Source organism: Lepus europaeus, chromosome 7 (genome assembly GCF_033115175.1).
Source record: "Lepus europaeus isolate LE1 chromosome 7, mLepTim1.pri, whole genome shotgun sequence".
NCBI lineage: Eukaryota > Metazoa > Chordata > Mammalia > Lagomorpha > Leporidae > Lepus > Lepus europaeus.
Genome location: NC_084833.1, coordinates 55,614,809 through 55,628,794, shown reverse-complemented (window position 1 = coordinate 55,628,794; position 13,986 = coordinate 55,614,809). Strand labels below are relative to the sequence as shown.

The 13,986-nt window shown below is 42.6% G+C and overlaps 1 protein-coding gene across 7 annotated transcripts in view; it reads left to right on the top strand.

Moving 5' to 3' along the window:
- The window catches only part of ZNF143 (zinc finger protein 143), a 54,154-nt gene that overhangs the window by 26,991 nt on the left and 13,177 nt on the right, over positions 1-13,986 (top strand). For all 7 annotated transcript variants that reach the window (XM_062196525.1, XM_062196524.1, XM_062196523.1 and 4 more), the window contains 3 exons: positions 6,063-6,290; positions 8,592-8,740; positions 13,201-13,362. In XM_062196525.1, coding sequence (XP_062052509.1) covers positions 6,063-6,290; positions 8,592-8,740; positions 13,201-13,362 — 539 coding nt within the window. The remainder of the gene's footprint in view (positions 1-6,062; positions 6,291-8,591; positions 8,741-13,200; positions 13,363-13,986) is intronic.

Sequence of the window (13,986 nt, the reverse complement as noted above, 5' to 3'; positions counted from 1 at the left end):
ACTGCAGTCTGTGGTTCCACCCACTACGCCACAGTGCCAGCTCCAATGTTAAATATTTTTAATGTGCTCATTAGCCATTTGTATCTCCATTTCTTTGGAGAAATGTCTGCTTAGTCCCTTTGCTCATTTTTTAATTGGGTTGTCTTTTCATTTTGTAATAATTCTTTTGTCAAAAATTTTTTTTCATTTATTTGAAGGGCAGAGAGACAGAAACAGGCAGCGATCTTCCATGTACTATTTTACTCCCCAAATGCCTGCATCACCTGGGGCTGAGTTAGACCAAGGCCAGGAGCTAGGAATTCAGTCTTAGTCTCCCACATGGATGGCACAGACGCAACTACTTGAGTCATCACCTGCTGACTCTCAAGATGTGCATTAGCAGGAAGCTGGAATTGGAAAGCAGAGTTGGGACTTGAACCGGTGCCCATATGGGATGCCAGCACTGCAGGCGGAGGCCCAACCCACTATGCCACAGTGCTGGCCCCTGTTAATTGTCTTTTTTTTTTTTTTTTAAGATTCATTTATTTATTTGAAAGAGTTACACAGAGAGAGAAGGAGAGGCAGAGAGAAAGGTCTTCCATCTGCTGGTTCACTCCCCAGATGGCCATTGTGGAGCTGTGCCAATCCAAAGCCAGGAGCTTCTTCTGGGTCTCCCACATGGGTATAGGGGCCCAAGCACTTGGGCCATCTTCCACTACTTTCCCAGGTCATAGCAGAGAGCTGGATCAGTAGTGGAGCAGCCAGGACTTGAACCAGCACCCATATGGGATGCCAGCACTGCAGGCGGTGGCTTTACACGCTATGCCACAGCACCAGCCCCTGTTAATTATCTTTTAAAATCCTGTGAAAACCTCAGAAGCCTAGAAAAGAAAGCTGTATATTAGAAAAATCAATATTTTGCCAATTTAATTCACATTCCTTTTATTTCTTTAAGGTGTTCATTTTTATTTTATTTATTATAAAGATTATTTATTTGAAAGTTAGAGTTATAGAGAGAGAGATAGGGAGAGACACAGAGATCTTCCATCTGCTGGTTCACTTCCCAAATGGCCTCAAAGGCAAGGGCTGGGCCAGGCCATGGCCAGAAGCCGGGAGCTTCTTCCAGGTCTCACACGTGGGTGCAGGCACCCAAGTACTTGGGCCATTCTCCACTGCTTTCCCAGGTGCACCAGCAGGGAGCTGAATTGTAATTGGAGCAGCTGGGACTTGAACTGGCACCTATGTGGGGTGCCGGCACTGTACTTTATCCACTGTGTCATGGTGCCAGCCCTAAGATGTTCAGTTGTAAATTATGGTACATGTTTACAGTATAGAAGGAAAACAAAATTCCTATCTGGTGCTGTACTGTATCATTGAGTTTACACATAAACCCACTTATGAGATCATTGACTGTTAAATAATTAATTGATGTTTTATGTGCTTCTTAAAAAGACATTCTTGGCTGGCGCTGCGCCTCAATAGGCTAATCCTCTGCCTTGCTGCGCCGGTACACCGGGTTCTAGTCCCGGTTGGGGCGCCGGATTCTGTCCCGGTTGCCCGTCTTCTAGGCCAGCTCTCTGCTGTGGCCCGGGAGTGCAGTGGAGGATGGCCCAAGTGCTTGGGCCCCATGGGAGACCAGAAGAAGCACCTGGCTCCTGCCTTCGTATTAGTGCGGTGTGCTGGCCGCAGCGCGCCGGCCGCGGCGGCCATTGGAGGGGGAACCAACGGCAAAGGAAGACCTTTCTGTCTCTCTCTCTCACTGTCCACTCTGCCTGTCCAAAAAAAAAAAAAAAAAAAAAAGACATTCTTTGTGGATTATAACACATGTGCCTGGGTCTTTTTGTGACATTTTGGGGAAAATTTGCAGGACATTTGGATGGGTTGATAAAATATTTTCCTGCTTACAACAATTAAATATAGACTGGTTATATGAACACATGCCATCTAGTACATTTTATATAGATTAGATTCTGGTAAGAGACATGCCTACATTAAGTATGGTATTTGGAACATTTTTGTATAGCAGTGCTCCTAAATAAGGCTACAGATGGGCTTCACCCTTTTAGAATAGGATCTGATTCCCCAGATCCTGTCTGTATAGATTATGACATAACTGCACTGAGATGAGGCCCAGGCACCATGATATATGAAAAGCCTCCCAGGTCCTTTATATGCAGACATGGTTGAGAATCATTGAAGCAGAGAGATTCAGTGAGTGATCATAAATATTGATCTGACCCAACAGGTATGTTTGGGCTGGAAGAAAAGATTGGCTAATAAGTAAAGGATACAATAAATGCCCATGTTATGCCATAAGTAAAGGGATTCAGACATGTAAAATGCAGTCAATTTTTGCCTGGTTGATCATGTGAGGCTATGCAGCTAGCCAATAGGAAGCTTAAAAGCTCAAGCCAGCCATTTATATTTTTTAATGACCTTTTAAAAATTTTTTTTAATTTATTTTTCATTTATCTGAAGGACAGATCTTCCCATCTACTGGTTCCCTCCCCAAATGCCTACAACAGCTGGTTGCTGGTCAGGCCAAAGCCAGGAACCTGAAACTCAATCTGGGACTTCCACCTGAATGGCAGACACCCCTGTCATCACCTGCTTACTTTGCAGGTGTGCAATAACAGGAAGTAGATCTGAAGTGAAGTAGCCAGGACTTGAACTAGGCACTCTGATATAGTGTGCAGACAGGCACCCTAACTGGGTACTCTGTTTCTCCAAGTGCCTGTCTCACCCTTCCACCATTCACTCCCACTTGACTGTGGTTTGATGCCACCTAGTGGTGCTTTTTGCTCCAGCCTGGGCTGATATTCCAAGTTGAAGTTGGCTGCCATTTATTTCTATTCTCTTAAACACCTTCCCCACAACCATCTACCAAGATAAGAATTTTAACCTGCCTGCTTTGAGAATAGGGACTGGGCAGAAGACAGGAAGCAATCTCCTGTTACTTTATATGTAAGACATACATAAGTATGATATTTTACTGTTTGTGAGTAGTTTTACTGTTTTTAGAACCATGGGAGGGGGTTGGCGCTGTAGCACAGTGGGTTAAAGCCCCTGCTTGTGGCGCTAGCATCCCATATGGGTGCCAGTTCAGGTACTGCCTGCTCTCTTTCTGATCCAGCTCTCTGTTACGGCCTGGGAAAGCAGTAGAAGATGACCCAAGTGCTTGGGCCCCTGCACCCCTCTGGGAGACCTGGAAGAAGCTCCTGGCTTCTGGCTTCGGATCAGCTCAGCTCTGGAAATTGTGGCCATTTGAGGAGTGAATCAGTGGATGGAAGGCTGCTTTCTTTCTCTCTCTCTCTCTCTGGCTCTACCTCTCTGTAACTCTGTCTTTCAGATATTTTAAGAACCATAGGAAAAGATGCAGTTTACCCAACAAAGGTGTAAAATGAGAATGAGGACATACATATCTATCCCCATTTTAGAACTGATGAGTGAGTTCCCACTAATATCTCCAAGTCCAGTTCTTCCCACAGGGCTCATTTTTCTTTCCTCCATTGCATATTTTTATGCCCCCTTTTCCACAGTGGGAACCCTGGTGTCCAATAGCATTGAAGCATTTATTCATTTGCTAAGGCTTTTGTTACATCTAAAATAATTTCAGAATTGCTTCTCTCATACCACTACAGTGAACAAACGTACTAAAAAAAGTTAGATGTGTTTGTGTTCCCCATCCCACTGCCTAGCCCAAGACTGAGGGCATTACTCAGATAACACATAGGTAACTTATTTTAATGAATTTATTTTCTTCCCCACCACAGCCCCTTCCCAGTGGCTAAAAGTGTTCATTTGAACTACAGTTAGGTTCACTTGTGCCAGCTTATTTTCAGCTTTAGGTCACCACACTATCACCACTAGCAGTGCCTAGATACTTTATGATATTAAATTATTATTTTACTTTACATTTTCTTTATAAAGGACCCATCTTTCAGATATACCTTCCGAACTGTTCACAATAATTCTGGGTAGGAAGATGAGGAATATATTTAGTAAATAAATAAAACAGTATTGGCCAAAAATTAACAGTTCAAGTTAGATGATCAGTACATGGGTACTGTGTCTCCATACTTTTGTGTATATTTGAAATTTTCTATGATACAATGTTCTAAAAATGTATGTACAACATATGGTGTACTCAAATTATTTCATGGAATAAGAATTACAGTTTTTACTTCTCTTTATTTTGCCTACTTGTTATTAGTGAATACTGAATAGCTTTTTTTTTTTTTTAATATTTATTTTATTTATTTGAAAGGCAAAGTTAGAGAGGTCCTCCATCAACTGGTTTACTCCCCAGATAGCCGCAACGGCCAGGGCTAGGCCCGTCCAAAGCAAGGAACCAGGAACTTCTTTCGGGTCTCTCATGTGGGTGCAAGGCCCAAGTACTTGGGCCATCTTCCACTGCTTTTCCCAGGTGCATTAGTGGGGAGCTGAATCAGAGGTGGAGCAGCCAGGACTCGAACAGGCACCATGTGGGATTCTGGCATCACAGGTGGTGGCTTTACTTGCTACACCACAGCGCTGGTCCCCTGAATAACTTTTGATTAGATGCAAGAAATCAGGCAAAGTTAAATGAAATATATGTGTCCTTTTAGATATATTGATGTACAACTATGTCTAACAGACTTCTTAGAAAAATTTATTTTTTAATTTTTATAAAACCTTTAAGGTAAGCTGTGTTACTTACAATTGCATTTGTTACTATCATTATTAGTATGGTATCATTAAAATTTTCTAGTTATTGGCCGGCGCCGCGGCTCAATAGGCTAATCCTCTGCCTTGTGGCGCCGGCACACCGGGTTCTAGTCCTGGTTGGGGTGCCAGATTCTGTCCTGGTTGCTCCTCTTCCAGGCCAGCTCTCTGCTATGGCCCGGGAGTGTAGTGGAGGATGGCTCAAGTGCTTGGGCCCTGCACCCCATGGGAGACCAGGAGAAGCACCTGGCTCCTGCCTTCGGATCAGCACAGTACGCTGGCCGTGGCGGCCATTGGAGGGTGAACCAATGGCAAAAGAAAGACCTTTCTTCTCTGACTTTCTCTCTCACTAACTCTGCCTGTCCAAAAAAAAAAAAAAAAAAAAAAGATTTTCTAGTTACAGGAAATAGTAAATTCCCATTTCATCAAAGGTAGAGTTAAATTGGGCAACATCTCCATCCTAACTTTTCTCGCCCTTTTTATTTTATTTTTAAATATTTGTTTTATTTATTTGAAAGACAGAGTTACAGAGAGAGGTAGAGACAGAGATAGAGGTCTTCCATCCACTGGTTCACTCCCCAAATGGCTGCAACATCTGGAGCTGAGCTGATCTGAAGCCAGGAGTTTCTTCCGGGTCTCCCACACAGGTGCAGGGGCCCAAGGACTTTGAGCCATCTTGTACTGCTTTCCCAGGCCATAGCAGAGAGCTGGATTGAAGAGAGCAGCCGGGACTAGAACTGGCACCAATATGGGATGTCAGCACTTCAGACCAGGACTTTAACCTGCTGCACCCAGCGCTGGCCCCACTTGCACTTTTAAATTAAGAGATGTTGATACACAAGGACAATACCTAGGATGCAGACCACCTTATTTTAAATTGTATTTTACTTATTTTGAGAGGCAGTGGGAGATAGACAGAAAGCTCCAATCTGCTGGTTTATTGCCCAACTGCCTGAAACAGCTGGGACTGGGCCAAACTGAAACCAGGAGTCAGGAAATCATTCCAGGTCTTCCATTTGAGTGTCAGGTACGGAACCATCTAAGCTATCAACTGCTGCCTCCTAGAGACTGCATTTAGCAGGAGGCCGGAACTGGGAGTGTGCGTCAGTTGTGAAACCCATGTAATTTGGTATAGGATTCAGGTGTCTTAGCCAGCATCTTAGCCACTAGATCAAGCATTGAGACACAAATCAAGACCATAGTTAGGGAGTCTTCTTTCTTTGTTTTTGCTTTTTGGTAGGCAGTCGTCTTGTACAGTAGGATAAGAAGGGATTTGGCAGCAATTTATTTTTAGAGTCTTTTTTTTTTTCCCTTCTCAGAGAGAAATGGTATGATTATACCTGCATATGTAAAAGGTTAATTTTTTTTTGCATTCTTAGGGGAAAAGCCATATGTTTGTACAGTTCCTGGGTGTGACAAAAGGTTTACAGAATATTCCAGTTTGTACAAACATCATGTTGTTCACACTCACTCCAAACCATACAACTGTAACCACTGTGGGAAAACATACAAGCAGATCTCTACACTGGCCATGCACAAACGGACAGCCCACAATGACACTGAGCCCATTGAGGAGGAACAGGAAGCCTTCTTCGAGCCTCCACCAGGTGACAGTTTTAATCATTTTTTTTATTTAAGATTGAGAATCAATAGTAATGAACATAATTCATGATTCAGACCATTTTCTCCAGTCATAAAGTGTCATTCATATAATCACATAAACATAGGCTTTATAACTGTGATATGTACTATTAAAGATACTTGGTGCTTTGGGGAATATATATGAGCGGAGAATTTGGTGTGGTCTGGGAGGTCACTTCCCTAGAAAGTGATTTTGAGACAGATCTAGAGGGTGAGTAGGACAGCTCAATTAGGTAAGGAAGTAAGGGTTGGTGGAAGGGGAAATGGAGCAAAGGCAAGAGAACCTTCAAATCAAGGGAATGACTCATGCCAAAATCCATGAGGTTGGGTAGAGCACAGCAAGTTGAAGATCCTGAAAGAAGCCTGGCTGGGATAGAGGGTCTGCCTGGGAAGGTGGTGTGAGATGAGGCTGGAGCGTGAGGCAGAGGCAGCCAGACTCTTTGCATCCATTAAGGATGTTGGTCTGAATTCATGAGTGGAGAAGCACTCCCAGATAAATCTTCATTGATTCAGATGCTGTTATTATATTCTAAGAGACAAAATTACTCATTTCAGTAAGAATAAACTCTTGGAAAAATGTTTTAGAGAACTACTTTCAGTGACTTTAATTAAATAATTAAGCATAGGTAAATAGGTTAAAGGAAATAGGTTTTTCTAAAACACAAAAACAGCGTTCATTGAGATACCTCCTAAATGAAGCAAATTTGATGATTAGAAGATGATACCTTTTCTCATTTTTGGCAACAGATACTAAAGCACTGAAAGACATTTAGATGAAAAAAGTCAATTGCAGAATAAGGGGAAAAATAAATCACCTGTTCAAATGATTCCCCGTAGTCCTAGTTTGTGTTTTCAGGTATTTATCAGGTGACTGACTGAAAACAACAGTTTCTTCAATCCTGATGGCTGTAAGGTGTTATTTTCTAGCCCAAACAATGCAAGTGTGCATGGTTAGATACTACACCTGGGGAGATACAGGTCAAAGGGTACAAAATTTCAGTTAGACAGGAAGAGTGAGTTCTGGAAATCTGTTATACAGCATGGTAACTATAGTTAGTAATGTACTGTATACTTGAAAATTGCTAAAAGAAAAGTAAATGAAAAGATATTAAAACAACTGCTGGATCATTTTAGTTAGAAAACAGGATTTAATGATGTCAAACTTAATTTATAAGACTTCTATTTTCAAGTTTCCTCAAGTCTCTTAAATGTTGGTATTTCAGATCAGAGGTCCTTGTTTTCTCTAAGATAGTCTATAATATACCTTTTGTTTCAAAAATTTAAGATCATTTTCCAATAAGAGAGGTGGATTTATGTTCCTTTTTCACATGATCCCTGCGTTTTGTAATCTGTTGGGATGATAAAATATAAATAACTGTGGGACAGAACAAACAGAAGCAAAATAATAAATGGCACAGCAGTTCTCCCTTGCTGACCTCAGGCACGTGAGTGCTAACATTAACCACTGACTTTGAGAAATACTCTAGATTATCATATTAAGTGCTTCTTTGAAGGGGGAAAATGTTTTTGGTGTTCTTTTTTCCTTGGTGGTGGAAAGTAATGGGAAAAAGAGAAGGATCTATAATCTCTCCAGTTACCAGGCACAGCAGTAATGGGCTATTAACTGCTGTTTACTTGCTGGCTCTTTATGAAATAAAGAAGTGGATGGGGGTTCCTTTTCTGTCACTTATTAAATGATTAACCTTACCCCAGATAATACGCCATTGTATGGTTTCTTTACACAGTGATGTCATTGTGTTCTGATGACTTGCAATCCATCACCTGTGTTAAAGACTAAGTTAGAAGGTTGTGTTTACAAACCATTCTGGTTTGTGGTTAATGTTTATGAAGATTGTCTTATCACTTTTAACAGCTTCTTAAGTGACTGCAGAAACTTTGTGCATAATTGCTCTATTGGAAGAGTTATTTGCCAGTTTTTCTGTACAGTTCCCTGCTCCCAACACACATGTTCAGAATCAAGTAATTACTCCAACTAAGAGAACAAGAGTTGTCTGAAAATTAGAACACTTAAATTTGATATGGAAAGATTTGATTAGATCTGCTTTAATGTTGTTTGGGCTTATAAATGTGGAGGTGGAGAAATTGAAAGGTCCTGGAAGCTATTTTTATTATTTAGAATATAGGTGTGTTCACATCTTAATTTATATAATTTTCTTCTGTATCTTTAAAATGTCCTCTGTTTTCTAAATATATTGGTTGGTTGGTTGGTTGGTTGGTTAAATAAATGAATCATTTGTTTTGAACAGGTCAAGGTGAAGATGTTCTTAAAGGGTCCCAGATCACCTATGTTACAGGTGTAGATGGGGACGATGTTGTGTCTACACAAGTAGCTACAGTAACCCAGTCTGGGTTGAGTCAGCAAGTTACACTTATATCCCAAGATGGGACTCAGCATGTAAGTATCCACCGAAAGCCAAACAAATTAACATTTCCCTGAAGCTGATCTTGAAAGGTATGCCAGGTCTCCCCTGAGGACAGCCTTGACTGTCAAGGCACAGACTTTGGACTTTAGCCTCTAGGCAGAGGCAAAGCTCCTAAAGTTTCTTAGTAGCCTGCTGTAAGAGATACTTGCAGAGAGATGAGTAGAGAGAAAATGTTGGTGATTGTTTAGAATCCAGATGGTGTTATTGCTACAGCCCTAAAGGGAGACAGTGAAGGTCAGAATCACAGTGAGACTGAGCTTGAAAAGTAATGGACCACGGGGCTGGCACTGTGGCAGAGTGGGTTAAGCTACCCCTGCAATACCCACATGCCATATCAGTGTGCCAGATCCAATCTTGGCTGCTCCCTTTCTGATTCAACTTCCTGATAATGTGCCTGGGAAGGCAGTGATGATGGCCCCCACATGGGAAACCCACATGGCGTCCCTCTCCCTCACCCCGTCCCTTCTCTCCCTCTTTTCCTCTTCCTCTACCTCTGTTGCTCTGCTTTTCAAATAAATAAATCTTCTAAAAAAAGTAAAGAAATAAAAGGAATGGATCCAGGTGAAACAGTTCAAAAGAGGAATAGGATTTGGTGGCTGATTCGATCCTGGAGGTGAGACTGAGAAATCAACAGAATCTCACCTGAGATAATGAGGCCACGTATTCTCATTGAATGACCCTGGGAAGTCAGTGATGGGCAATTCTGTAAAATTTCCAAAGTATGGCAGTCTTCTCACGAGGAATCACAGAAGTTCACTCATCTAGCTAGCTTCACAGAATTGATAGCACAGGTATCTTGATTTCCCCAGGAAAAGAACAGTGTATGATAATTTATTTTCTTTCTTTCTTTCTTTCTTTCTTTCATGATTTATATATTTTACATGCAAGGTGGAATGACAGGGAGAAGGCAAGACAAAGAAAGAGAAAGGTCTTCCATCCATTGATTCACTTCCCTAATGGCTGCGACACTTCAGGCTTAGGCCAAAGCTAGCAGCTAGGAATTCCATCTTAGTCTCCTCTAGCAGGGGCCCAAAAACTTGATCTACTTCCTTTGCCTTCCCAGGCACACTAACAGGAAGCTAGATTGGAAATGGAGCAGCTGGGACTGGAACTGACTCTTGGATATGGGATGTTGGCATTGCAAGTGGCAACCTAACCCACTGAGCCACAATACTAGCACTTTGTGGTCGTTTTTCTGATAGCCAAACTTGTCATTTTTTAGATGCCAATAGCCTAAAATACTTCAGCCTTGATTTCATGTTGACGTTCTATCTACATTGTCTTAGTAGTACCTGGTATAATCACATGGTTATGAAAGCTTCCTTACTCTCCTGTCTGCCTCTTCCATGGAGAATGCTCTTCTCCATTTTTCTCAGTTTTTTACTTTCTGTAATTAATCTGACCCTTGCTTTGATAGTTATTAAATGCTGATAATAACTAGAAGGCAAACATACTCAGAATTGGTAAATACAAAGCACCCATATCATGCCACTCATTACCACCCCCTCACTTTGGCATCACTAATTCCACACAGTTCTCTTTGTCTACTGACTAGCTTGCTAGATTAGACGTATTTACTTAACCCAGTTTTTTTTTTTTAAGATTTATTTTTGCCGGCGCTGTGGCTTAACAGGCTAATCCTCCGCCTTGCGGCACTGGCACACCGGGTTCTAGTCCCGGTCGGGGCGCCGGATTCTATCCCGGTTGCCCCTCTTCCAGGCCAGCTCTCTGCTGTGGCCAGGGAAGGCAGTGGAGGATGGCCCAAGTCCTTGGGCCCTGCACCCCATGGGAGACCAGGAGAAGCACCTGGCTCCTGGCTTCAGATCAGCGCGATGCGCCAGCCACAGCGGCCATTGGAGAGTGAACCAACGGCAAAAAGGAAGACCTTTCTCTCTGTCTCTCTCTCTCACTATCCACTCTGCCTGTCCAAAAAAAAAGATTTATTTTTATGTATTTGAAAAAGTTAGAGGAAGAGACAGAGCTTTCATCTACCAGCTTACTCCCCAAATGGCCATAACCAGCCAGGAGCCAGAAACTCCATCCAGGTCTCTCAGTGGGTAGCAGGGGCCCAAGTAGTTGGTCCATCTTCTGCTGCTTTCCTGGGCACATTAGCAGGGAGTGGGATATGGAGTAGCCGGGACTCTGACCAGAGCTCATATGGAATGCAGGCATCACCAGCAGCTACTTAACACACTGTGCTACACCCTTGGCCCACTTAACCCTTTTTTTTTTTTTTAAGATTTGATTATTTAAAAGACAGAGTTACATAGATGTAGAGGAAAAGACAGAAAGAGAGAGAGTTTTTCAAAACACTAGTTCACTCTCCAAGAGGCCACAACTGCCAGGGCTGGACCAGACCAAAACCAGAAACCAGGAGCTTCTTCTAGCTCTCCGTTGTGGGTGCAGGGGCCCAAGTCCTTGGGCCATCTTCTGCTGCTTCATAGGAACGTTAACAGGGATCCCGCTGGATTGGAAGTAGAGCAGCTGGCACTCAAACTGGCGCATAAATGGGATACTGGCATTGCAGACTACAGTTTTACCCACTGTACCACAATGCTGGCCCTACCTAACCCAGTTATTGGTTTTTTTTTTTTTTTTTTTTTTTTTTTTTTTTTTTTTTTTTGACAGGCAGAGTGGACAGTGAGAGAGAGACAGAGAGAAAGGTCTTCCTTTTGCCGTTGGTTCACCCTCCAATGGCTGTCGCGCGGTAGCGCACTGCAGCCGGCGCACCGCGCTGATCCGATGGCAGGAGCCAGGTGCTTCTCCTGGTCTCCATGGGGTGCAGGGCCCAAGCACTTGGGCCATCCTCCACTGCACTCCCTGGCCACAGCAGAGAGCTGGCCTGGAAGAGGGGCAACCGGGACAGGATCGGTGCCCCGACCGGGACTAGAACCCGGTGTGCCGGCGCCGCAAGGCGGAGGATTAGCCTAGTGAGCCGCGGCGCCGGCCTAGTCCTAACACTTTTTCTTGAACTGGAACATCACACACAGAGGCCTTCTGGAGGTCCTTTGATCTAATATCCCTCCTTCCCCTTTCTATAACAGCTCTCAAACAGCCACTGCCAAGATACCCCTAGTGATTAGGCAGTTTTTCTCTGTAAGAGGCAGTCTGTCCCATTGTGGGATAATTCTAGGGTTTATCAGACTAGAATCATTCCTGTATCATCCATTCATGACTCCTTTCTGACCATCAGAATAAGTAAAATCCTTCTTCATTTTTCTAAAACAACCATCTTTGAATTTTCTGTTTCCTCTAGACTTAATCTTCCCATTTTCTTTAGGAATTAGATTCCCATGCCATTCCTGATTAAACAGCAGACATATATTGAACATCTGCCCTATGGCAAACATTTGATAGACAGTATGAGGAGTACAGGAAGGAAGGTATAATAATCCAGCAGAGCAGAGATATTTCTTTTTTTGTTGTTTGTTTTTAAGATTTATTTAATTTTTTGAAACAGGGGGAGAGAGAGATTTTCCATCCACTGTTTGCCTCCCCACATGGCTGCAACAGCAGGGGCTCAGCCAGGCTGAAGCCAGGAGATTCATCTGGGTCTCTGATGTGGGTGCAGAGGCCCAAGCACTTGGGCCATCTTCTACTGCTTTTTCCAGGCCATTAGCAGGGAGCTGGTTAGGCGGTGGAACAGCTGGTACGCCAATCATCACTCATATAGGATGCCAGCATTGCAGGTAGTAGCTTTACACCCTACGCCACAATACAATCCCCAGAGAGAGATATTTCTAAAATGAATAATTGCTCACAATGAGAGGTATATAATTGATGAATAGATAAAGTTCTGTGGCATTCTGTGGACCAAAGTAAATGATTCTTCCTGAATCTTAGCATTCCCCATAGCAGACAGACATTCATTTGGGTCTTGAAAGATGTTCATGAGCTTGCCAGGCAGAGTGAAGGGAAAGACAGTTACAAAAATAGAATATGACACTCTGTGGGACTACAAATGATGAATTACGGCTGGAGTATCAGATGCGTGTTTGGAAATGCTGGAAGATGCGTCTGGGGAAGTAGATAAAGGCCAGATCGTGGACGTTTCAGAATGCCACAGAAGTGATCTTGAGCTCTGGGTGATAGGAGTCACTGAGGGTTTGAGCAGGGGCATAATGAGATTTGTTTCAGAAGGTGTCAAGGTAGGGGATGGCTGGAAAAGAGTTAGACTGGATATCTGGAGAAAAGTTGGCTTATTGCAGAAATTGAAGTAATAAAAAAATAAGGATCTAAATTTGTAACATGGAAGAGATACATTTAAGATTCATTAATTTTTCTGATGACTGAAAGAGTTTATCCCAGTATAAAAGGCTTATTTGTTGTTCTCAGAGGGTAAATTTATACAGGGATTAGGCCTAGACCTTAATTAAGATTGGCATATATCATAAGAAACATCAGTTGATTTTTAAAATGCATTATATTGCAGGTCAACATATCTCAAGCTGACATGCAGGCCATTGGCAATACCATCACAATGGTAACACAGGATGGCACACCCATCACAGTCCCCGCTCATGACGCCGTCATCTCCTCATCAGGAACACACTCGGTTGCTATGGTTACTGCTGAGGGTACAGAAGGGCAGCAGGTAATTACTTCTTGTCTTTTTATCATTCATTACACATAACAGCATCAAATCAGATACGCTGTAGTACACAGTGGTGGGGCACACAAACTTTGGACTGAATCCCATTTTTTCAACTTCTAGCTATTTAATCCTCAGACCTCCTTTTTCCTTACCTATAAACCTAGAATGATAGTTGGATCCCTCTCAGGGTTGATACCAGGATTAAATAAGATAAATTGTGTGAAGTACTTAACCTAGGTAAATGTTAAGTGTTTATTACCGGTAGCTACTCCTGTCATCATCATTACCATGTACTTAGGAAATGAATTCATTTGCAAAATTTACTTTATTTAATATATCAACATTTTTGTTTAAAAAAACTGTCAGTACAAGGCAGGGACAAACCCATCAAAAGACTTGATTTGTAATCTTTAATTTTTTAAAGATTATTTATTTATTCATTTGAGAGGAAGAGTTACAGACAGACGGAGAGATAGAGAGAAAGATCTTCCACCCACTGGCTTACTCCCCAAACAGCCGCAAAGGTCAGAGCTGGGCCGATCCGAAGCCAGGAGCCAGAAGCTTCTTCCAGGTCTGCCATGCCAGCACAAGGACCCAAGTACTTGGGCCATTTTCTACTGCTTT